The sequence below is a fragment of the Empidonax traillii genome, unplaced genomic scaffold (assembly GCF_003031625.1).
Source record: "Empidonax traillii isolate 1590-97213 ecotype Southwest subspecies unplaced genomic scaffold, ASM303162v1 scaffold5:size3517227, whole genome shotgun sequence".
NCBI classification, from domain to species: Eukaryota; Metazoa; Chordata; class Aves; order Passeriformes; family Tyrannidae; genus Empidonax; species Empidonax traillii.
The window spans coordinates 1,084,408-1,108,303 of NW_020955198.1; the positions used below are offsets into that span (position 1 = coordinate 1,084,408).

General features: G+C 51.8%; 1 protein-coding gene across 7 annotated transcripts in view; it reads left to right on the plus strand.

Annotated features, from left to right (window-relative positions):
• Positions 1 to 1,241: 1,241 nt before the first annotated feature.
• Positions 1,242 to 23,896, plus strand: part of CFAP65 (cilia and flagella associated protein 65) — a 42,177-nt gene continuing 19,522 nt past the window's right edge. For 2 of the 7 annotated variants that reach the window (XM_027879088.1, XM_027879079.1), the window contains exons 1-14: positions 1,361 to 1,474; positions 10,356 to 10,360; positions 12,705 to 12,738; positions 13,636 to 13,790; positions 14,477 to 14,579; positions 15,998 to 16,164; positions 17,283 to 17,482; positions 18,155 to 18,300; positions 19,394 to 19,616; positions 19,959 to 20,224; positions 20,834 to 21,034; positions 21,469 to 21,831; positions 22,638 to 22,775; positions 23,643 to 23,888. In XM_027879088.1, coding sequence (XP_027734889.1) covers positions 1,427 to 1,474; positions 10,356 to 10,360; positions 12,705 to 12,738; positions 13,636 to 13,790; positions 14,477 to 14,579; positions 15,998 to 16,164; positions 17,283 to 17,482; positions 18,155 to 18,300; positions 19,394 to 19,616; positions 19,959 to 20,224; positions 20,834 to 21,034; positions 21,469 to 21,831; positions 22,638 to 22,775; positions 23,643 to 23,888 — 2,295 coding nt within the window. In that variant the 5' untranslated portion in view covers positions 1,361 to 1,426. Of the gene's footprint in view, positions 1,475 to 10,355; positions 10,361 to 12,670; positions 12,739 to 13,635; positions 13,791 to 14,476; positions 14,580 to 15,997; positions 16,209 to 17,282; positions 17,483 to 18,154; positions 18,301 to 19,393; positions 19,617 to 19,958; positions 20,225 to 20,833; positions 21,035 to 21,468; positions 21,832 to 22,637; positions 22,776 to 23,642; positions 23,889 to 23,896 lie in introns of those variants that run through there. The other 5 variants (XR_003570681.1, XM_027879067.1, XM_027879106.1 and 2 more) reach the window with 4 other exon arrangements.

Sequence of the window (23,896 nt, forward strand, 5' to 3'; positions counted from 1 at the left end):
ACAGGATACAGTGGAATAGACCCATCTCTTCCTCAGGGAATAGAGCAGCGCTGGAAATGATGAAGGGAAAAGAAATGCAGGAGTGAGAACTCCCTTTAGCCACTATAACATTTAGGCAGGACAACAGTAGCTGTCTTACTTCTCTTCCTAAGAGCAGGACAACATGCCATTGGGCACCAGCAAGCAGAGACTTGTCTCACTGTGTCAGCAGAACACAAAAAAGTGGGACCCAGAGACACACAGGCATAGATCCTCAGTGGCAGAGATCACTGATACACTCGCATACACTCTGCCCCTGCCTGAAGGCCAGTGCTATGAGGTCTGGGCCAGCTCTGCTCCTGTTTACCCACAGATCAGTTCCCAGATCAGCCAAGGCTTTCCTCTCCCACCTTCTCAGGTGGTGATCCCCAGTGCACGGGTGCAGAGGAGCCTGCTAGTGAGCAACTGCCTCTTCTGCCCTTCCAGCCAGGATTCTGCCCTCCAAGTGCCTGAGGGCTTCACTGGAGCCCAGCAGGGCTTTATCTACACATGCTGAAGTCTGTCTAGTCTCTCCAGGTCTCCTGCAGCCGCTGCAACCACAGACTTGCTTCTCTGCCACAGGGCTCTGGATCAGGATGATGGATTCAGTGCCGTAGATGCTGGGTCCTTCAGATTGGGGGACCCCGGATTGTGAAGGGGCTGGGCTGGACTACGAGGCTCAGGAAGGGGCAGAGTCAGGCCCTGGCATGTGCTGAGGAGTTAAGGAAGCCGGAGGAGGGCGGCCGGTGGGGAGGGCGGCCGGGCCGGCGGGGCGGGGGGCCGGAGCGGAGCCAATGGGGAGCTGGGGCAAGTGGAGGGGGCGTTAAAACAACCCCCGGTGCCGGCGGGCGAGCGAGTGCCCGGGAGGCGGAGTGGAGAGGAGGGCTGCCCTCGAGGGCAGCCGCGCTGAGCGCGGCGCGGCGGGGCCCTGCGGGTGGATGCCCGCCGGTGCCGGGGCTGGCCCGGGGCTGGCCGGCCGGGCTGTGCCCTGGCAGGGGAGCAGCGGGGCGCTCGGGAGCTCGGCGGCTCCGCACGGCTTAGGGCTATGCACAAGCCCATGGAGAAGTCCCAAAACTTTCGCATCGAGGCGCTCCTGGCCGAAGAGCCGGCGCGGAGCGCCTCACCGTCGGGGCTGAGCCCCGCGAGCCCCGCGGTGAGCCCTGGCCCCGCCGGGCGCTCCGATACCCCCTCACCGCGGGCGCCCCCGGCTGCAGCGCCGCTCGCCCCGGCCGGCTTCCTCCCCAAGCCCGGCTTGCTGCACCTTTCCGGCCCTGGGCTCGGCGCCCTGCCGGCCTTGTACCCGCCCGCCGTGTATCCCCTCCCTACCCTGGGGGGCCAGCACCCCGCTTTCGCCTACTCCGGCATCCCTCACCTGCCGCCGGCCGGCGCGGAGCACCTGAAGGCGGCCATGGCCGGCTCCTTCCCACTGGAGCACTGGATCCGAGCCGGGATGGTGGTGCCGAGGCTGTCCGACTTCCACGGTGAGTGACCCGGGGACCGACTCTCCCGTCAGGCTGAACACGACTCTCGCCCCTTCCAGTCCCCGGGGGTCTCCGCCAATATATCGGGGTGCAGGTCCTTTAGGGAACCGAGGACTGAGGTTTTCCGAATCCGCCCTTTCGAGGCTCCCCGGCGGTTCGGGTCGGGACCCCTATGCGGGGTTCTTTCAGTGCCTAGACCCGCTCCCAGCCCGGCAGGGTTGTGGGTCCCACTGCTGGGGATAACATGACTCGCCGGAGGCTGCGGGGCCCCGGGAAACCCATCCGAAGGGCAAAGTCTTGCCTTATGCCGGCGCGGTGCTGCGGAACAGTCCGGAGGGGCTCTGCCCGCGCCGCTGCCGGCAGAGCCGAACCGCTCCGAGCCCGCCTGCCTGTCCCGCACGGCCGCCGCGGGCTCGTTGGGCTCCGCCGTGGCGGGAAGAAAACGAAAATGAAGAAGAGGCGGCCAGAACCTGCACTTGAAAACGAATAAATTCCGCCTGCTGTGGTTGGGAACGAACGCGCGGGATGCGCTGCCAGACCGGGCTCCCCTGGGGAGCGACCAGGGGCTCCGGGTTCTGCCCGCCGCCGTGCTCGGCTCGTGGGGGCGAGGGGCTGGTGAATCCATTGGCCGGCGGCAGCTGCGGTAGCCGGGCGGCCCGGCAATGTGCTCGGCTCTAGCCCTGCCCCGGTCCCTCCTGGTGGGTACGACCAGGGCTGCGGAAGCCGCCGGATCCTGCATTGCAACGGTGGGCCACGGGTGGGAAGGGTCCTGCGGGGCACGGACGGCACAAGGCTCCAGACTCTTGTCCTGTTGGGGACTGCCACTGGCATCCCTGGCAGTGTGACTTGGACCCTACCCTGTTCTTGCAGTGATCAGAGATCTGGTGATTAGTGCAAAGATGGCCTGTAAACTAAGAGTGCCTGGTTAATAGCCCCCTGGCAGAGTATCCGGATTTGTTAGCTGAGTGTAGTGTCTTAATAACCTGGGAGCCCCTTTACAAAATAGTAGTAATTAAAAACAAGGCTAGGAAAGTAATTAATAAACTGGCTGGATGCATAATAGTACAAAAATGGAGAATTAACATCAAAGGTCCCATTTGTTGCTCCTTCCTCAAATTACTCCTGGACAGGTTGAAGGGAAGCAAACTGTTTTCTTCCCCGTTCGGTTTCCCTTTCCCTGGGCTTTAGTTTACATACATTTGTGAATCTAAAGGTCTGAAGTAAGCTTCTGGTGCTATGGGCTGTATGTGCTCTTTAAGCATGTCATTAAGAAAAAAGAAATCTCTATTTGTTAGGTGATGAAGCACAGTCCTGCTCTTCTGCAGAGGCCATGCTATCCTTGCAAGGTCTGAGTCTGTTGTTGTGTCTCAGCATTCTGTGGCTCAATGCAGGACTGTGTTTCACCAGGATGGGAACACATCACTGCATCTGCTCCTGTGGCCCTGAGTGCAGCTTCTGGCTGGGATAACATAGAGGTATTTGTGCATCAGCCCTATTCCTCTCAATTGCAGGTTCTGCTCCACTGCTGGTTATATCCAAAACCTTACCGGAAGGAGACAATTGTCAAATTATGGGCATGAGAACAGCGTGTGGAGAGAGGTTTTGGGCTGTGCAGAATGCACTGGAACAGAATGTCAATGGATATTGTGGAAAGCACTGAACAGGGCTCCTATGGAAGCTCAGAGGGAAGAAAAGCAATCTCTGACTCAAGTATTACTTGAGTGCGTTTTGGAGTAACCAAAACAATGTAGACACATGAGGGTGTAACAAGGATGGAGCAAAAGCTGACAAAGATGTAGGTTTTTAAGTCAGAGTGACCACTGCCTCAATCCATATCTTTACTAAAATGTGTTTGCCCACAGTTCTGGGGAGCCCTTTGCAGTGGGGTCTCTTTGCCCCTGGAGTGTCCTGTTTAGTATTCCAGTGGTTCTTCTGCTGTGCAGGACAGAACCTCACCCATCTTCAGATCCTTGTTTTAGTCCATTGGGAACATCATGATTGTCAAGTGTGTCCTCAGCCCTTGCTCTTGGTGGGCTCTCTGAAGCTCTGAAATCAGATTCCTTTACCTTGTCCTTATACTCACCAGTGCTGGTCCCAGCTGCATTTTATGACTGTGTCTGGCCTCATACTGCCCAGTGTGTTGGCCATGGTGTAGGGACTGGAAGGGGCTCTTGCCTAACGTGCTGCTTCCACGGCCCTTCCTCATCTCTCTGAGAAGGGTGGTGGACTGGGCTGTAGCCTCACATTGTTGGCACAGGGCTCCTGGGCTGCCTGTGGTTTTCTGGGAGTCCCCATCCTACCATCCAGCCTAGACAGACAGATGGACAGACCTGCCTGGCTGAAGTTTCCAGAGGGACTGAGTACAAGTGTCCACACTTCTGGTGCTGGTCATGTTTAATGCTCTCACAGCAGTAAGAGATTAATCTGAAAGCTTCCTAGGACATGTTATGGATCATTCCTTGTGATTTATTTATAGGGAATTCCAGACTTCATTCTGGAATAAATTCTTTCTTTAGCTGCGGGTGTAGAGAAGTTTTGTAGGCATGGTCTAGTTTGGTCTCCTGAGGACAGTCAGGGGGAAGGAGTGGGACAGCCCATGAACTGAAGCCACAAGCTCTGTGGGCATGCATTGCACACATTGTCCCTGCTCTCACCTGTGTATGGGGAGGTAGGATGCCAGGGAGACAGTCTGAGATGGTACCCTCCGGAACCTGGCCTGGGCTTGGGTGCTGGGACTGCTCAGAGCAGTGCTCCTGCTGTGAGGCAAGCGGGTGCTGTGCTTTCCTTCCTGGCTGCTGGTGCAGAGCTGCATGCAGTGCCTGGCTGCCTCTGCTGCAGTGCGGACTGAGAGGGTTGTGGGAAGGCCTGGGTGCAGGAGCAGGCATGCCCTTGCTGCAGATGTCAGGGATGCTGCCTGCCCAGGCTTCGCTATCCCCAGGCTGGGTCCCTGTCGAGGGAGGGCTTTGAGCACCTCCTGAACTGCACAGAGGTAACATCTGGCACTAGAGTGCTGTACCTATTAGTTTTTCTGTGAGCTGTGATTCATTTGCTCTAGTTACCAGTGTGGAAATGCAGCAGTGGGAGCCAAGTACAGAGACCCACCTCAACCAAGAGCTGTAGGAGTGGAGCAGTGGCATACAGCTGTTGACTCAGAGCAAAGGGTTTCCACTGGGGACCTGGTGCTTAGATGGCTTTCCCTGCACACAGCTTCCCTGCATCGCCTACTCACCACCTTGATGGCCTGGAGCCCAAGTCAGATCCTGCCCATGGTGGCAGAGAGCTTGCTGATGGGTTGTTCTGAGCTAGGAGAGGGGACAGGTTAAGTCTTATCAAATGCCTTCAAAAATTAACGCCTTCCAAGGCTCACCAGGTGCACAGTGGTCTGGTGTCAGCAGGAAATATATGCTGGGAAACAGCTGGCAAGCAGCAATCAAGGTTCAATTGTGGAGCAAGCAAGGGGGTAGTACAGATAGCAAGTGCCCTTACACATATTGCCCCATGGATAATGGCCAGAGCTGCTGACAGGCCAGGAGGAGCCCGTGGTGATGGCCCTGATGCTGATGAGACCACCTCTTTTCCTTCCAGCTCTGACGTCTGGAGAAACACCTCCAAAGCAGTCAGGGTGCTAATTTCCTCTCCTTTATCTGCCAGCACACAAAGTTAAGTGAACTATAGCTAAACAAACCAAATTAAAACCAAGTGAGTTAATATCAACCTAGGATTACCCTTGTTATCAAGTAGACGGAACTGTGTCAAATAAACCAACAATTCTTTATAAGCTTTATCTAATTATCCAGGAGGCAGCTGCCCTGTAAAGCTCCTGGCCTCAGACTCAGAGGGTATTCCCAGCCACAGGCCAAGCAGTTTGTCTACTGATACTTCAGACAAATGCCAGGCACCCATCAAGGGGTCCAAGCCCTGCCAGGCTGAACGGATGTTGAGACAAGCTCTGATCTTGGATGTAGTGCTGAAGGAGGTGGTTGAGCAGATAGTAAATCCTTTGGCAAGCAAAGGTGTGATGCTGGGGCACTCAGTGGTCTTCTGGTAGGAGCTGGATAAGGGGGAGAGCCTTCCCAAAGGGTTAGTCTTTCTATGGGATGTTGGTTGTGATGGGAATGGGTTCATAGCTCAGCTGACACTGACTGGAGAAGGTAGGCGCTGGGGGGATGCTTTCTATGCATCCCTCAGGAGGATTCTGTTCACGTCAATGTGACAGCCTGCCATAGGACAGGGAGGGACAGGATTCCACAAAGCACACTGGCAGGACAGGCTGGAGCTACCAGCAGCCACAAGGCATTGTCTCCTCTTTTCATGGAAAACTGGAACCTGCTTCATTCCCTACTTCATTTCAGTCTCCACTTCCTCCTGCCTTTGCTCCTTCCCCAGTGAGAAACTGCAGACCCTCTTCCTCCATAGTCTCCCTACATAAAGGAGCCAGAGCCCTTCAGGTAAGCTAACAGCAGAGCTGAGGCCGAAGATGTTGTTCTTTCAGGTCCATGATGACCTGCTACTGTGGGTGGCTGAAGGTCAGCTGTGTTGGTTTGGGTTTGGCCCACCTTATCTGCAGGCCAAATCTTGAACAAATCTTGGTGGGGAGCACTGATGATGGATAATAATAGCTGCTGTAGAGTGTGTTGTCAGAGGATGTCACAGGTTAGGTGGCCAGCAACCTCTGTAGGTTGGCCTTTGGACTAGTGGTGGTGGCTTGAACTGTATGACAACACTAGAGAGGGGTTTGAGGGTTGGGTTTTTCTTGTCAGCGCTGGGGCAGGAGACAGGGTGGGTTTCCAAGGAAGTCAGGGTCTGTACAATGTTTATAATGTACACCACTGCACTGAGCCTGAATTGGACACTAAGAAGGAGAAATGGGAACTGGCAGACAGACCATGGTCCAGCAGTCAGTCCCCTGCATTGGTAGTCATTTGGGTTACATCCCATTTGGATTTATTTGACTTTGGGGCAAACTTTCTGTTCTTTTCCCTGCTAGACCACACAGTCCTTAGCACCTTACCTGGAGAGGAGTGAGTTGCTTGAGGGGGTGTTGTTAAATAAAACAAGCTGCCTTCCAGCCTCCTCTGAATCTGGAAAGACCTGCACTGCTTTGGGGATGAGACTTCTGTGCCTCCACTCCTTCCTACATGTGGTTGTAGTCTGGCCATATATGACCTCCCAAGAGGGTGCACAGAGGAGCCTTTTAGGGTGGTCTGAAGGATTTCTGTGCTCTCTGGGGCCAGGACTCAATGCCCTAGGAGCTGAGTCCTGGGCTCTCTGCTATGGAGTGGGGAATTCAGACTGGGAATATGATATTTATTCACACCTGGACCCTTCAGCTCCAAAAAGTAGAGGACTCCTGTATTACTGGATGTTGAGATGTGGAAACACCCTCTTCTGTTCTCTTTCCCCAAAACATCCTCTACAGGCCATGCCCAGAAAGAGGAACTGCTCAGAGGGACCCTTCCCTGACCCAGTATGGCCAGCCCATGCAGTGCAGCCCCTGCTTCAGGAAGGGACTTGGAGCACCAGGTGCTCCAGCCACCCTCCTGTCTCTGTCAGCAAAGGGGGTTTGCTTGAAGCCAGTCATTGGGCTGCTGGACACTGCCTGGGACTGCTTTGTGTCTCCCACCAACACAAACTGAATGAATTTCTTCTCTGGTTCTTTCCGATGCATCTCTGCCCTTTCCCTCATTAAGGAGTTGCAAAGGGTGTTGGCTTGGGCTGCCCCATCCCTGCAGATGTTAGTTCCTATAACACCTCCTTTCCCTAGCCAAAGGGAGCCTTTTCAGGTCTATTTGGTCCCATGTCTCCATTGAGGATTTGTGCAGCCAGAGCATCCACAGCCAGCCAGAGCCCAGACGGCTGCCAAAATCTGCAGAGCTGAGCCATCTTTTATGTGACATTCGTATTTGTCCTGGAAATCCTTTGAGCCTCTCATTTGGTTTTAGCCTTGAATATGTTTTGTATGCAAAATAATGCACTGCATGTGTGAGAGCCTTTGGCACAGCATGTCTCTGTTTAATCCCTAGTATAACTGTCCAGTAGCTGCAAGGTGGATACCACAGGCTGTCTCTCCTGGCACTGTGGGGCTACAGGCACAGTAGGGGTTGTATCTCTCATGCTCTCACAAGGAATTTGCATAGCCCCAGCCCAGCCTGTGCTCTATCTGTTTGACCCATCCCACCCAGCATTCAGCTATTTGGGATCAAATCTGGATTGTGATCAGTTAATGCCCCTTTCATAAATTCCTGCCTTGTGCATCACTGCCGTGTTTGTGAAGGGCTTGGTGGACACCTCAGGAGATGGGCAGGTTGGGATCAAAGCTGGAATCTGGGGAAGATAACAAGAATGCTGCCCTGTGCCCAGCAAAGTGGGTGAGCAGGAGCGGCCCTTGCCAAGCAGGGAACACCCTGGAGCCACAGTGCTTCATCATACCCCCCCGAGACGCATCAGCAGGGACGTGCCAAGGACCTTTCCCATTAGTGGCCCCCCACGCTGCTCCAGCACTTTACTCCTTACTGCAAACCCCTGGTTTTGATTGCTGCTTCAGTGGTGGGAGAAGCAGTTAAAGCTGAACTCCGGGGGGACAATAAAGCCATCGGAGAGGAGATAAGGAGGGATCAAACAGAGCGCAGCAGCCACCTCGTGCTGGACTCTCAAAGGTCCCTTTGTTCCCGCTGCCTCCTGGTTCAGTGCCGCACTGCCTTCAAGGGCTGCGGGTGAGATAGCGGGGCTCTTGGGCAGCCCTGCCACTACAGCCCCTGGCAGTTGAGCTGCCACCTGTGCGGCCCAGTAATAAAAAAAGAGGATTAATTTCAGTCACAGGACTGATCGTAGTTGCACACTGAGGCCTGATAACTTATCTCACTGGTTCCTATCAGTCAGGCAATAAAGCCATTATTGGGATGGGAGACACCTTCCTCCTCATCCCGGGTTTGCTGAGGGGATGTCCCCCTCTTGCTCTTCTGACTCCCACTCACTGTCTGCTCCACAGCTGCCCCACAGTCTGGCTTGATGGGGAAGTGCCGCCGGCCCCGCACAGCCTTCACCAGCCAACAGCTCCTGGAGCTGGAGAACCAGTTCAAGCTCAACAAGTACCTGTCCAGACCCAAGCGTTTTGAGGTGGCCACATCGCTGATGCTCACCGAGACACAGGTACCTTGGTCCTGGGGGGATTGAGCTAGCATCATGCAGCTGTATGTGAGGGAAGTCAGTGTCATGGGCAACGCTGATGCCATCAGCCCCACACCATAATGCTCCCATCAGTGCCCCTTCCAGGGCATCTCCTGTAGGGACCTGCCTAGTGGGTTCCAGGCTTCTCTCTTTTGAAGGGCACTCCAGAATACTGCTCTTTTTACCCAGCACCCCCAACTTGGGTTTCAGAGCCTTCCCATCCCTCAGCATGCTGTGGGAGGGGAGTTTTTGTGGGGCTAAAATGAAAATGTCCCTGTGTGTGTCCTTGGCCATTCTGTGGAGGCTGGATGGAGGGAAGGCAGCAGTCCCCCAGTATTCCTCTGCCCGTGACAACCTCAGCCTCTTTGCACAGACCCGTTGCACCACAGGATGCCCCACAGCAGAGAGGCTTTGGGGGGACCCTCTGTGCAGGGAAGATGGAGGGGTGGGGACAGAATGGGGTGGAGGACACACTCTCTCCCCTGGGGGCTTTTCCTTGGCAGGTGAAGATCTGGTTCCAGAACCGCCGCATGAAATGGAAAAGGAGTCGCAAAGCGAAGGAGCAGGGGGCTGAGGCAGAGGCTGACAAGCAACGAGGGCTCAGCAAAACCTGCGAGAAGCTGCTGCCCGGTGAGCCCCAGGGACAAGCTGCCAAAAGCCCCGAGTTCATGGGGCACAGCCCTGACTCAGGCTTCCTGCGCTGCAGCACTACTGAGCTGAACTACGGCCCCGATTCCTCCTGCTCAGGGGGCGAGGAAGAGGAAGAGAAGGAGAATGAAGTGGGTGACACAGAGAGGAAGATCGGCTCTGTGTTGTGAAAGATGGATGGAGCCAGCCAAGAAGAGGGGCTGGGCTGTGGGGCTGTGGGGGTTATCTTTGCTGGCAGACACAGACTGTGCCTGGGTGGAGCAGGGGGGGTGCAGGGCACCTGCCCCCCTTTAACTTATGTGTGTTTGGATCCTATTTAACTCATAAATATTCCTCTGTGTGTATCTGGAGGAGTCCCCACATCCCTCCTTTATAAAGATGTTATCTGGATGCCTGTGCTTTTCCTTAGGGGATGGGAGGCTCTGCCCCTCTCCTGCTACTCTGCTGTCCTGCCAGGGTCCCTGGGGGAAAGGGTGGAGAGAGCAAACTTGCACAGCTGGCAGCTTGCTCGTACAGGTGGAAGAGGGAGACCATGGACCCTTCTTTGACTGCACCACCACTTCCTTGCAGATCTGACAGCGCTTGGAGCAACACATCCCTGTGTGGTGGTGCCAGCTGCCCTTCCCCTTGGTGACATGAAAGGCTGGGAAGGAGCATTCCCAGCTTGCCTGCCAGCGTGCCTTGCCTCCTTCTGCACTGGCAGCATCCCTCGTGGGGTCTGCACTTTGCAGAGCAGAATTTATCTGTCCTGTGAAGAAAAGTTCTCAGTTCCTTTCTGGGCTCGTTTCACGGTGCTCTTGTAATGCTGCCTGATCCGACTGGACTCAAAACAACCCCTGGTGGTAGAATGACAACCGACACCCTCTTAACCCCCCTAGAACACTGGGGTTAAGCACTGGCTCCCCACAACTCAGCAGGCTGCGCTTGTCCTCACAGGATGCTGCAGGGTCCTGGCAGACACTATAGACCTCCTATGCCTCCTGCACACTTAATTGGGTCTCACCTCGGGGTGCTGAGATAGCCGTGAAGGCACGGGGGCAGCCCGAGGGGACAGCCTTACTTCACCGCCCTGGTGCACACAGTGCTGCAGGAGCGCGGCAGACTGCACTGGGCTGTCCCATTCCTGGACAGACCATGATGTCTCTCCTGTCCCACATCCTGCTGTCCTCTCCTCTCTTTTCCCTGTCCCTAACTAGGGGTGGCAGGGAGGGCTGCCTGCTCTGGGACCTGCAGTGGGGGTGGGAATTGCCGAGGGGCAGCAGTTTCCGTGGAATCCTGTGTCACCTTTGGCAGATGGTCAGTGATGGATGGGACAGGTAAGAATTGGTGCACCACTGTCACACCTTGCAGGGCTGGGAAAAGCCTTGCAGTGGCTGGGGGCCACTACCCTGGGCAAAGAGACAGGCACGATGGTTTTGGGACAGAGGGATGGACCAGGGAAGCAGATGATAGGAGAGAGAAGTATGGGGATGGATGGATGGATGGATGGATGGATGGATGGATGGATGGATGGATGGATGGATGGATGGATGGATGACAGTTGTGTGTGGGGAGATAGTGACCCGCTGTGGCTGCTTGTAGCTCAGCAGCTTCCCCCTGGGTGAATGGCATCCTAGGTGCCCAGATCTCCTGTCCCCAAGCGATCCATCCTAGGGCATGGTAGGGCACCACTGTTCACGCAGAAGGTGTCCAGACCCTTGGCACTGCCCGGTGGGAAACTCTGGTTCTGGGGAGGCTGCAGTGAATTCTCCAAGGGGCGGATGTGAGCCAGAGCAGGAGCCAGGTGCCAGGAGCCTGCGATAGTTGGTGTAACATGGAGAAGGAGAGGAAATAATGTGGGGAAGGAGGAAAAAAAGGGCAGGAAAGGAGAAGGGGAGAGGGAAGTATGAAAGGATGGTACACAGTTCCCTGCCATTACCCTGTGAGGACAGCAGAGCAGGAGAGACCCATTGCCCCAGGGTAGCTGTGCCCACTCCCAGCAGGCACATAAGACTGGGCACAGAGATGCTGGGAGATGCCAGCCAACAGCTGCAGGAGCCTCAGCTGTGCAACCTGGGCCTTGTTCAGCAGGAGACCAGAGAGGACCACAGCATAGAGCTGGACACAAAGGATGGTAGAGGCAGAAAGGAAAAGGCAAGAAGGAAAGCAACAAAAAACAAAGTGCCAGGAAGGAGGAGGGGAGCTGAAGGCATGTCACACACTTAAAACGTTCACCTTGATGGGCTGTGACAGGTTTAATTTCCAGAGTACAATCATTAAAGTGATGGATGGGAAGCGTTCATCTCACGCCTGGCACACTCAGGCCTGCTGTGGCTGCAGAAGAGTTTGTTTTGTTGCTGTTATTTATGAGGTTGTTTCTGCAGGAGCCAGGCACTCATCAGTGCTGGGGGGACGGAGGAGGGGACACAATTGATGCAGGAGGAGTTGGGGTGCTGATTTATGGCTGCTTAGCTGGATGACTCATGTTGTAAACACCGACAAATGCCATTAAAGCTGCATCTCCCTCCTGCCTCTCTTCTGGCACCCTCTCCGTGCTGCGGGATGAGGCCAGCCCTGCTCTGCACCATACTGCTGCCTGTGCACCCCGGAGAGGATACCTGTCCCTCTCAACCCGGAAAACGAGGGTCCCACCTCCTTGAGGGTCATCCAGGGCACTAGCAAGATGTACGACTCTCCTGTGGTGGTGGTGGTGCCCCATGGAAATGATACCTGGGATACCCGATAGGGCCATGCAGCCAGGGCTTCCCAGACTGTTTGTTGGTCTCGACCCCACAACTTCTTTTGGCAATGATCCCAACTTGTTACTTGTGTCACCAGTGCTTCAAGGAACTCAGGGTGTCCTGGCCCCCTGGCACCTGTTAAGGTGCCATCCCATCCCTATGGCATGACTCTCCAGCCTGTTGCACACCATGCCCCCTTGTCCATAGTCTCCTCACCCATCCATACCGCAAACCCACGTACTTTGCTGGCTCAGCTTTGCACTGTATCCCTCTCCTGCACCCCTCCTCAACAGCCCTTGCCCCGGGCTTTCTCCCACACCCCTGCATGGCCTGCCCCACTCAGTCTGCCACTCGTTTCCCCCCTCCATCTCCTTGCCTCTGGACTCCTCCTCTTTCTCTGCTCCCCGTCTCCCCGTTGCACCCTTGAGAACCCCTCACCTGCCCTCCTGCCCCTCCATCTGCCCCCGCTACCCTCCTGCTCCCCCCGCTCCCTGTCCCGCTCCCGCTCCGTCTGCCCCGCTCTCCGCGTTCCTCCGCCGCCCCCTGGCGGCCGCCGCAACCCGCGCGGATTGACCCGAGGCGGCCGCCGTCGTCGCTCCGGGAGCGTCCGGTCTCCATGGCAACGCGGGCCGACCCACATGGCGCTGAGCAGCCGCGGTCGGCCGGGGACGGCGCCCCGAGCTCCCGGTGCTTCAGGGAGCCGGGTAGGGCTCGAGGGAGTCGGGCTGGCCGTGCGGGCTCTGCTCTGAGGCAAGGCGGGGTGATAAGGGAGGGGGCCGTGCCCCAGAGAAGTGGACAGACGCTCGCTAGGGGGAACACGGCCCTGCCACAGTCATCCATAGGGGGTTTTAGGGAGCCAGGTAGGCTACAAAGCAGGGCTTTGCCATACTGGGCTCTGTGGGCCCGATAGTTGGCAGGGCTGTTCTGCTCTGCTCTGCTCTGCTCTGCTCTCCTCTCCTTTCCCCGAGGAGAGCCCTGCCACAGGGGCTAAGCTGTGAGTCATGACCTCTAGGTCATGAGGACAGCGTGGTCTGTGGAGAGGGCTGCTCTCACCTGACAAAATGGGGACACAAAGGGGCACATTGTAGCAGTCCGTGCCGGGAGGAGGCTCAGTGACACCCTGTGCCAGAGGAGGGGGCACTGGGTCTCTGGGAGAGCCCAGCACTTGGCAAAAAAGGCTCTCTGGGCGCAGGAGCAGCATCGGTGAGGACTTTTTCCTCTTGTTTCTTAGATGCTTGCTCAGTGGCATGGCAAGCCCCAGAACTCTGACTCTTTTCTGAAGTTCTGTGGCTATGACAGGAAGGTGAACGGAGGATCAAAGGGTGCTACTGTAGTGGGTGGATTGTCTGGCAGCCAGGGAGAGGAGAGAAACAGGAAAACGTTTAGCCTTTGATTCCCTCGTTCATCACCCCATTTAGTATCTGCTGTTTGGGCTGTGGCCAGGAGGTGTCCCCTCTGGACTCCTGAACCAGGGCTTTCGGTGACTCCTGGAGTTTTGCCGCAGGGTGGCTCCTCTCGTCCTTATCCAGTCAGAAACCTTTAGCACAGAGAAACAGCTGTTTGAGTGATTTCTCCTCCCTTCCCTACTACTATGTCCTAAGGTGTCTGCAAGAGAGGCAAAGAAGAAGAAATGTATATTCTGGGGCATTGAGGTGCCTGAAACACTCATTTGGCATGGCTGGGAACTTGGAAAAGAGATGATCAGACACCTGACCTTGAAAAATGTTCATGAGAAAACCCAGAAGCTGAGCTACAGGTGCGTGGGAAGTTTGTTTGTCCTTTGTACTCCTCATGCTCTCACTGCATCTTCATCCCTCCTGCTGTATCAGCTACATCAACAGTTTTTCTCAGGCTCACCTTCCCCCTCTCCCCTTGAGTGCTGTGCTGGAGCGTGTGCACACTTACGTAGCAGGACAGAAACCTGCTAATTCAGAAACATAGCCCTTGTTCCTGGCAGAAGTGTGTTAAATGAAATGCCTTTTTTTAAATTCTGTTTTGCTGATACTTCTGTCTGTGAGGCATTTCCAGTCTAGTGAGATTTTAATTGTGGATATATGCCAGCCAGTCACTAGTGTGTCCTAAAACCATTGCTCCCGGGGGTCCCACTGGATATTGAGCCACTCCAGTGCTCCCTGTGACCCTCCCTGCTCTGAAACTCAAATATGTCTGCCCAATGTGTTTTGCTCATACTGCATGGCCTGAAAACATAAAACACTGTTCAAGGATGGGGTAGGTACTGAGAGCTGGGAATGGGTTTTCAGGATGCCTGGGTTCTACCCCTCTTTCTGCTACTCTCCTACTGAGGTACCCTTGGGGTCAGGTGTGTAAAGTGCTTCTAAATTGTGAGGTCTGGAGGTTTTGTTTATTTGTTCTCTTTTCTGCTAACTCTAGAACAGCTGTATGCCCTAAGACAAAATCTCTTGTTTTGATGTTGTTATCTAGGTGTCCTCCTACGCCATTCTTCTTCACTGTTTTTCCGCAGCCGATTACTCTGAGCCCTGGAATGTCCATAACTCTGCCCATCGTTTTCCGGCCCAGTGAGAAGGTAAAGCACTAATGTCACAACTGCTCCCAGTGTTCAGTCTGCCTTCTGGGGCAGCAGTGGGCCTCTGCCTCTCATGTTCTTTCTCATTTGTTTTCACTTGAATGAATCAGTCCTTGGGGAACATTCTAACATAGAAAGAGTGGGCAGAGTGACCTTCCTGCTCTCCCCACATCTTCATCACCGGAGGAAGCCCTAATCCTGACTTATCTGCAGAGTTTGCCAGTAGTTATGAGAGGGATCCTCACAAAAAGTGTTCTTAGTTTTTCACATTCTACTTCTGGCCATGCAATCAATAAGATAAAGTGCTTGAACTGCCACACCTGGTTTTATACCAGGGAACCTCAGCTGTATGGTTTTAGCACAAAACCTTAGGTTGAGGGATTCACACTCTGCTTTACTACAGGAGACCCCAAATCCCCTACAATAGGGGGCATGTCAAAGGCCTCCCTTTTTTTGGATAGGGTTGTGTTTTGTTATGCTTTATTTTTAACAGGAATGATTCTTTTTACCCAGTCTCATTTCTTGCTTTTCAACTTGTTTGTAGTATCTGTCTTGTCTCTGAGTGCTGATCTCTGGCTCTTGTCAACAGCTGTATGTCTTTGATGTGGATCTCTGTCCTAGACATAAAGCGTGATTATTGGACAGATTCCCAGTACCCTGCTCTCTTAGTATCATGATTTTTTGATGACTGTTCACTGTTCCCTTTATGAAATAAGCTACTGGCCTTGTTCCATTTTCAGTGAATAGTTTGTCTGCAGCACATCAATCGCTAAAGCAGAAGGCTGCCTTTCTTAGACAGAGCAAGGACTGTGTGTGCTGCAGTGCCCAAGGTCGCTCCTTACCTGTATAAATGGTACTCAGGTGGGGTGACAAATGGGAAGCATGGAAAACATGTACCTTGCAATTCCTTCTATCTTAGCTACTTAGCAGATGTCCTGGGGCTGTTTGTACACAGTGCTGTCAACACTGCATCTTTAAGTTGTGCGTTATCTGCTTGGGTCTCCAGCTGACAAAGCATTTAATCAAAGACTAATATTTCTGTGCTCATGGAGCTCAAAGAAAGGTTGTACATGCTTCAGTTCAGCTAAATTGGGATCTTGAAAATACTGAAAGAAATCCATCTGCATTGAAACAAATCAGGTGAAACAAATGTGGCCTTCAGCTGCTCTCCCTGAGGGTGTTTGTGTGTTCCCCCACAGAGTGAGGAGTATGCCTGAGTATCTTCCACAATGCCTGCCTCTTCCAAGTGATTCATACAGTCTCTGTCCTGCACAGAGGCCTCCACTGGTGTCTCTGTTGCTGATATTTTTTTCCCTAACACTTGCAGAGGTGTAGGTGGTGGGTACTCGTGGGTGGAGCTGCACTACCTGCAAGGTGGAGTCCACCTAGCTACTGTCTCTCCTTGCTCTCCTGTGCAGAGGGAGTATGAAGACAGCATCTGCTTTGTGAAAGCCGAGGGTGAGTTCTCTGTTACCCTGCACGCTGTGCTTCCACGCTTCCACCTGTCCTTCCCGGCTGCTCTCCAGTTGCCTGTCTGTGCTGTCCACAGTGTCACAGAGACAACATTCCTGGTGCGCAATGTCGGGTGAGTGAGATGTGGCTGAGCAGAAGCTCTTTCTGTTTTGTCAAGTATTTTTCCACCTTCTTGGACTCTCCATTGAATGCAGCTCGTTCCAGTTGTTAGATCTGCTAGCTGCCTTAACAGACAGAAAAACTCAGCCTCCTCTGAGGTCCTGGCAGAAAAAGCAGCAGAATGGTAGTACAGGTCACTGTGGGCTCATCTTGGCATCTCATATCCATCTGTTTCCAGCATATGCTGAGAACCATTCGTTCTCAGCAGGAACTATATGGGGACCAGCACAGTGTCCCACAGTGTCCCACTGAGAACATCCCACATTCAAAGGTGAGGCCTGGGCTTCCACTTAATTAAAGGCAGCCTTCCCAGCATGAGCAGGGAGAGATGAGCAACCAGCTGGAAACATTTTAGTCATTTAGGAGCAAAGATGCGCCCAGTTATCAAGGATTGTCTTAGTGAGGGAAGGACATGAAGCAGTACTGTAGAAAGGAATGTAGTGAAGTTCCTGGGCAAGGAGGGGTGTACTGCCAACCAAGTGGTTCCAGCCATTTCAAGTGATTCTTCTCCACTTAGAGAAATAATTTGTACCAACTGAGAGGACCAGGGTGTTGGAGGATGTGAATGGTAACTAACACACAGCTTGGAATCAATAAAATAGAAAAAGCTGATGGCATATCATGTTCTTTGCGGAAATGAAACAAGAAAAGGGAATTCTGGAGAGCTAAATGAGATGTTAGAGGAATAGCTCAATCCTCTTTTCCCACCTGGGTGTATAACAGAGGAACAAATGTTCATTTGGAATTAAGTAGCAGCAAATTTAGATACGGGAAAAGCAAATACTAATTCTGGAGCCCATGATGAAGCTGAAAAATTTCCCGGCCACTAATAACGTTCTTAGATGTAATAGCTAAGATTCATTAAAGTGTGAATAAAAGATTTGCAGAGACTAGAGACAAATTTCTTCTCGGCATTACCTATTTGTCCAGATGAATTAGGGATTCTGCCATTCAGCACTGGTTGCTTCACATCCTAACTGAATAACCCATTGGGAAAGCCTCATTCTATGCATGATTGCACAGACAGCAAATGATCCATTTGTCTGCTTAAAATGTATCTCCATTTCCTAGTGGTCTTTTTACTACGTTTGCCTGGAAGACATCAAGTCCTTTCTGCATGATTCCTGACCATGGCATGCTGAACCCAGGTGCTGAGTTCATAGTCAAGGTGGTCTTCCAACCCAAGGTGGCTGGGGTTCATGATGGGGCAGCCACATGCTGGTTTGGAGATCAAGAGAAACAAAAGAGGATAATCCAGCTAAAAGCCGTGGGTGAGTCTTTCTTGCATTTAACACTCAAAGAAATATGTATCACCTCTAACTGTGGCATAGCATTCCACAGAGATACATGGAGGGCCTGCACTCCAAGGCTGTGCCACTTTTGTCTCAACCCAGTGATGAGCAAGTGAGGCCCATGGTTTGAAAGTGGCCTGTAAAATTCTTAATTGTACTTTTGCCAGTTTGGAAGTGTTATCGGAAGGGACAGTGTGCAATATGCCACGTGGCATGCTTTGGCCAAACCAGCATTTCTGAGGCCTGCTTAAGTTGACAGAGGGGAAAAAATGAGAGGATTTCACTGGAAAAAACCTCCACAAACTCCTGGCTTTGTCTGCACTCAGTGTCTCCTGTCTGTCCCTGCTAGACAGAGAGGCACAGGGAAATTTCTAAAGCTTTCTGGATGCAAGGTGAAATAATCAATGGTTTCATTAGTAAGTCCTTGCCTGAAGTGCCCTGTGTGGCCACTGACAAAAAAACAGATGTGATTTTGAGTTAAGTAAATTAGGGCTGGAAAAGAGCTAATTTGGTGCAAACCAAGGCCAACTTTGAAGGTAGATCCAACTTCAGAGTAATCTGAGGTTCTTCAGAGGCTTGTCCAGTTGAGTTCTGAATATCAAAGGATGGAGATTGCATCTCTCTTTCCTAATCCACTATTCTCTTAAACAGCCAAGTACCCCTATCTCCGTGTGCACATGACAGGGGAGGAGTATGAAGGTGTACAGCCTGGAAAGTTTCAGGATGTCCTGTGCTTTGGATCAGTGCCAGTGGGGACAACTGTGGAAAAGTGTGTAGAAATCTTCAACCTGTCTGTGGTATGTGGAGAGGGAGATTGACTTCTTCTGAGAAGCTAGCATGCTGACACATTTCCGTGGCACATGGGGTCTTGTGTATCTCCCTTAATGCTGTGAAAATAACCTAAGTGGGAACGTGAATAAAACAGAGATGATGAGCCTTCCCCTACCAGCCAAGCTATTCACCCATGCCTTCCAGCTTCAGTGCTAGCAACATAGCCATTTGCAGCATGGTATTGCAGTTCCCACCTGCTTTCCACTGTGCTTGCTCCAGATCAGGCAGCCACCACTGTCCTTTGCATCCTGCAGTTCTTCTGCTGACTCTGGACAAGCCCATAAGTCCCGTGAGGCTGTTGTGGCAGTCTCAAACTGGTGTGCATATGTCCTAGGCAGCTGATGGATCTTCTACTGCCTAAAGTGGACTGCAGCCATGTGAATTGTTCTAAAAGTCAAAAGGGCTGCATTTGAGCACCTTGTTACCTGGGCCAGCTCAGCCCATCCTAGCCCCTTAAATGATGGATGTATTCCCAGACTGCTGACATGGATGATAGCAGTGCTCCCTCCCCAGGCTCTGCAACTTGGGAGTGGCAAAGGCACACTTGTTTGTTGTACTGTTATTATTCGCACTGCAGTGGTGCTCATCATCACCAGGCAAGAATCAGGACCTTCTTTTAAGGGGCTTGAGGAAGGTGTCAGAGCACTGGCTTTGCTTTTCGTGAAAAGAAGATTCGTCGACAGCGTGGAACTGTGGATGGAGGCAAATAAGTTATCTGCCTTCCTGTTCCCGTGGTCACAGCAATCACTTAGGCTACTTTGGCCCCTGGGGACACTTTGAGTCATCCTTCCCCCTACCGGGAGGGGTACTTCAACCCCAGAGATCACCAGGAGTTTTGCTATAGCCTGCTGACTTCTGAGAATATTCTGGGAGCTTGCTGCTGCCAGTTTTCCATCAGGACAGAAGTTTGCTGCTCAGGATTTCTGTGCTGTTCTTGGTGTTCTTATTGGTGTTCAGTTCTGCTGAAGACTGCAGTTCTTACTCGATTAGTGTCCTGCATTCAGAGCCATCCTGGCTCATGTTGGCCCCTTTGTTAACCTATTTCTTTTCTACTTGCAGGTCGATGCATCGTGTAGGATAAAGCAAGCAAAAGATCCTCTGCTTCATGCTTATGTTTTCTCCTGTGATGTGTCCCATGGTATTGTTCCTGCCAAAGGGAAGCTGGTCTTGCACGTACGGTTTCAGCCTCAAGTAGTAGGGGAGCACAGTACTGCCTATTTCACTATCACATCTGCTGGGTGCCTTCCAGAGACTGTTCTGAAGGTGGTTGGCTCATGCAAAGGTACTGGAGTGAAAGACTTCTCTGTTTCTCCCTGTTGTATTTTTACCACTGCAGGGAGATGGTTAGTGCTTGGGGAAGGACTAGGAACTGTCACAGCCTGCAGTCACAGGCTTACCTTCAGCTGGGAGCCTGGCTGTCCCTGGTGCACTGTTTGGGGTTTACACTTGCTTGAGACATATGTTTGACTGTTTTAAGTGAATGTCCAGCCGTTTGCTGGGGCTGGTGCATTGGCTATTGAGGTGATTCTGGTTTGGGAAGATCAGTTAGGTGCAGCAGAGGCTTGTGACATGTTGACAGAAACAGCTATGACAAGTCCCGGATTTATCTTGCATGTTGTGCTAGGTCCTTTGGTGTCCCTGGATCAACATTCTGTAGACTTCGAATGGATCAATCTTGGAGAAAGTTTGATGCAGACACTGAAAATCAGCAACATCTCAGATGTCCCAGCTTATTACCAGTTTGATATTGATTGCAAAGGAAGCGTCTTCTCCTTGGATCGCCCTTGTGGAGTCTTGGAGGGCACAACAACACTAACACTGAAGGTGACCTTTCGACCTACTCACCCAATGACCTATCACCGCAGAGTCGTGTGCCTTGTCCACCATCAGGTATGGGAGGCAAAGGGTGGTTTCAAGGCACAGTCTCACAAGTGCCAAGTACAGGGGGATGATCATTTCCCTAGTCTTGCTGGCCACGCTATTTCTGATACAAGCCAGGATGCTGTTGGCCTTCCTGACCACCTGGGCACACTGCTGGCTCATGATCAGCCAGCTGTCAGTCATCACCCACAGGTCCTTTTCTGATGAACAGCTTTCCAAGCACTCTGTCCCAAACCTGTAGTGCCGCCTGGGGTCATTGTGGCCTAAGTGCAGGACTTGGGCTCTTGAGTGGAATCCCCATGGTGCGGGTTCCTATCAGCAATAGGATGTGGACAGACAGTCAGTAGTGCCTATGGGCAGGGTGATGTGCATCCTCAGTGGCTTCTGTCCATTTAGGGCTCTGAGTTAAATTTAGCTGCACAGCTGTGCAGAGTGCCTTCAATTTTCACTCCAGTTTCAAGAAAGTTCTTGTGTCATAAAAAGACATAAAGTAAGTGGCAGCCTAGCATTGCAGATGCTAAGACTTTCCCAGGCATGGTTTTGGAAGTGAGGTGTAACTCTCAAAGCAATCGCCGAAGGACAGTTTATTTCTTATTATTCTTGCTGGTGTTTTCCCAGGAGCCCATGTATGTGGACTTTTTTGGTACCTGCCATTCAGGCACAGCTAAGCCAACCACCCTTCAGGCAAGCCACCTCTCCTCATACCGAACCAACATGGTGAGGGGACTGACCTTCTATCCCCCTGATATCCTGAGTGTCATGCTAAAGGATGGGAAGTTGCAGATGGATGGAAGGGGAGCCCTCATGCTGCCCCCTGAGGTATGAGCTGCCCTCGCTGTGGAATCTAGAACATTCCCAGCTGTTCTCCGCATATGCTGGGTTTCTGTTGCGCAGGAGACAGATGTAGAAGGACTTGCAGGTGCCAGATTGATTTCTTTAGTATCTGCTGTTAATGTTCCCAGTACACACCACCACTATCTCTTTCTGCTGGATTTTACCCCAGCTCAGCCACTAAGCTGCTTTCTGGATTTAACTCAATCACAAGTTTGTCTTTGGTTCATGTAGTTTTAGATTGGGGACTGGCTTACAGACAGGAGCCTCCTTGAATCCTAAAGTTTGAGCTGTTAAGGAAACTGTTACTGGAAGTGTATCTTGCTTGCCCTTTTGCTCATGAAGGCTGTCAGGACTGTAGTATCTGGTGTCTCCCACAAGTACACTTCTCCTGCTCACACTGAGATATTTCCATCCTGTAGATTTCTCAAGACAAGCCTCCCAAGGAATACTTTGAACCCAACTCCATGACTGAATACTTCAGCGATAGTGTAAGCAGTGACCTCGCCTTGTTTCCAACTCATGTTAGTGTCAGCCCCAGGGAGTACGATTTTGGTTGCTGCGTACCACCTCACAGGGCAGAACCTCTTCCTCTCTGTGTGACCAATCACACCAAAGGAAATATCATTGTTGCCTGGACTCCAAGGCATGGCAGTGCCTTCCTAGTGCACCCTGAAATCTGTGACATCCCACCTCTGAAGTCTTCAGCCTTCCGTGTCCTTTTCAAGCCCACTCAGGTCAACAGTCTCTATGCAGCAGAACTGGAAGGTTTTGCCTTCTACAAGGTTAGTAGAAATTACTAAGACTGGAGAGGACCTAGTAAGCGATTGTTTCCAGAATAAAGGCTTTTGGGAAAGCTAAAATTCAGTTGAAACCCTTAATTTTGAATTTGACAAACTAGCATCTTTCTTAACTCCTTTGGCTCCTGCTTTGATACAGTGGTGGGTTAAAATTTCTCCTTCACCTGTGTCCTGGCAAAGAAGTGAGAGAGGCAAGCCACAGCCCATGCATGTGGACAGGTACAGGTGCTTTTACCCCCAGTGAACATGAGGCAATGTACACCTCCTTGAAGGAGGAATTACTGTGAATTACTGCACTGTTAGTGTAGATGAGAGCCTACACAAGGATGGTTATCATGGCCTGGGTAATGGACAGTAAATCAGGATTTTTTGTAAGTAAAGTAAAAGCTGCTGAGGGCACTGTGTATCACTGCAGCCTCTTCTTCCAAATGGCATGGGATTCATGTCATACAAGTCTGCAGTTACGGTTGTTTTAGCACCTAGAAATATCCTGGTGGGTGAAACTTTACATTTGCAAGTCTCTCAAACTGCACTAGAGTATCTGTAGACCTTTCTTCCTAAAGCAACTCTTGTAATATCACAGAATAGCTTGGACATGTTATACTGCTTGAAAGTTACTCACTTTTTTCTTCTCGTCTGGCACTGGTCAGTCCTACTTCCCTGAAAAAGTAAATTCCTTAGCCCCAGGGATGTCACTGAGCATATAGCTGCTGGCAATGGTACATATTCTTGAAGGCACCTTACCACACTCCCTTTCTGCACACACTGTGCTGTCCCTTGCGTGTCTGCAGGTGATGAGACACTACACCAATGTTGAGAATGATGCCACCATCTGCCCGTCGTGGTGCCTGACTGTGAAGCTGAGAGCACACACATATGAAGCAGACCGGGAACACTTCATTCCACAGTACATCCTGGATGTCCCCAAGGTGTGTAACTGGTTGACATTTGGATATTTGCAGAGACACTTCGTCTGAAGTCTTTACTTCCTCTGCCATTGCATCATCCTGAGATGTAGCTTTGGTGGTTTCTGATGGTGTGGAGATTCCTGCTTTGGTACAGAAGTAGGATGCTCTTTTTTCTGCATTAGCTTCCCAGCCTCCAGCATGTCAGGTTGCACTGAGCTCTGAGAGGGAAGGTGTTGGGATCTCCTTCCTTTTTGTTTAAGTGAACATAGGCACTAACAAGGGTGTTTAGTTCCCTCCCAGGAGTGTCAAGTGCTCTGCATGCTCTTAGGCAAACACAGAATCCGCACTTACGGAAGAGAAGTGGTTGCAAGGTAGAGTGGAAGTTTTTCTCACACTTCCTGCTATTTCTGTAGCACAATAAAGTATTGTTCATATGAGGTAAAGTGATCCTAGGAAGTAAGCATAGTCTTGAGAATCTCTTAGAAGATCTCCTCAGCTAATCCAGGACATGTAGCCTGATATGTATGAATTGGAGCAAATTCCAGCCTGCTGGAATTCTTGATCCAGGAGGTTGGTCTCCATGCAGAAACTGTGGGCACAAGCAAGCAGCTTTCTTATTGAATGAACATAAAGCATTCCATAAAGGAAAGTAGTTTCACTGGTCTCATGAGCCTTTGAAAGATGAAGGCCATTGTGGGAAGGAAAAAAGTCATAATTTGTATATCCTTGGGTGGTTTCATTTTTTTCCTTGAAAAAAAGTGTTACGAAGTTCTCTATGGGCTCAGGGTAGTGCTTGTTGGAACCTGGAATGCAATATCGTGAAAGCTTTTTCTTTAAGCTGGTTTTCTAAACCCAGTGAGAACAACCCTTCTTGCTTGTCTCCACCAGACTTTTCCTCCTGTGGTTCCTGACACTGATACCTACTGCAGCATGCTGCTTTTGAACACGAGCACCTCTTTGATGACTTTCAGTGTGAACCAAACTGCCTGCCCCTCTGTTTTGGTCAAGCCCAGCTCAGGACACATCATTCCAGGAGGACACCAGATTTTCTTTCTCTCCACTCACCCAGTCAACACAGTCCCACAGCAGCATATCCTGCCTTTGCAGCTGAACTCTTATCCTGGATACACTAAGGTAGGGAA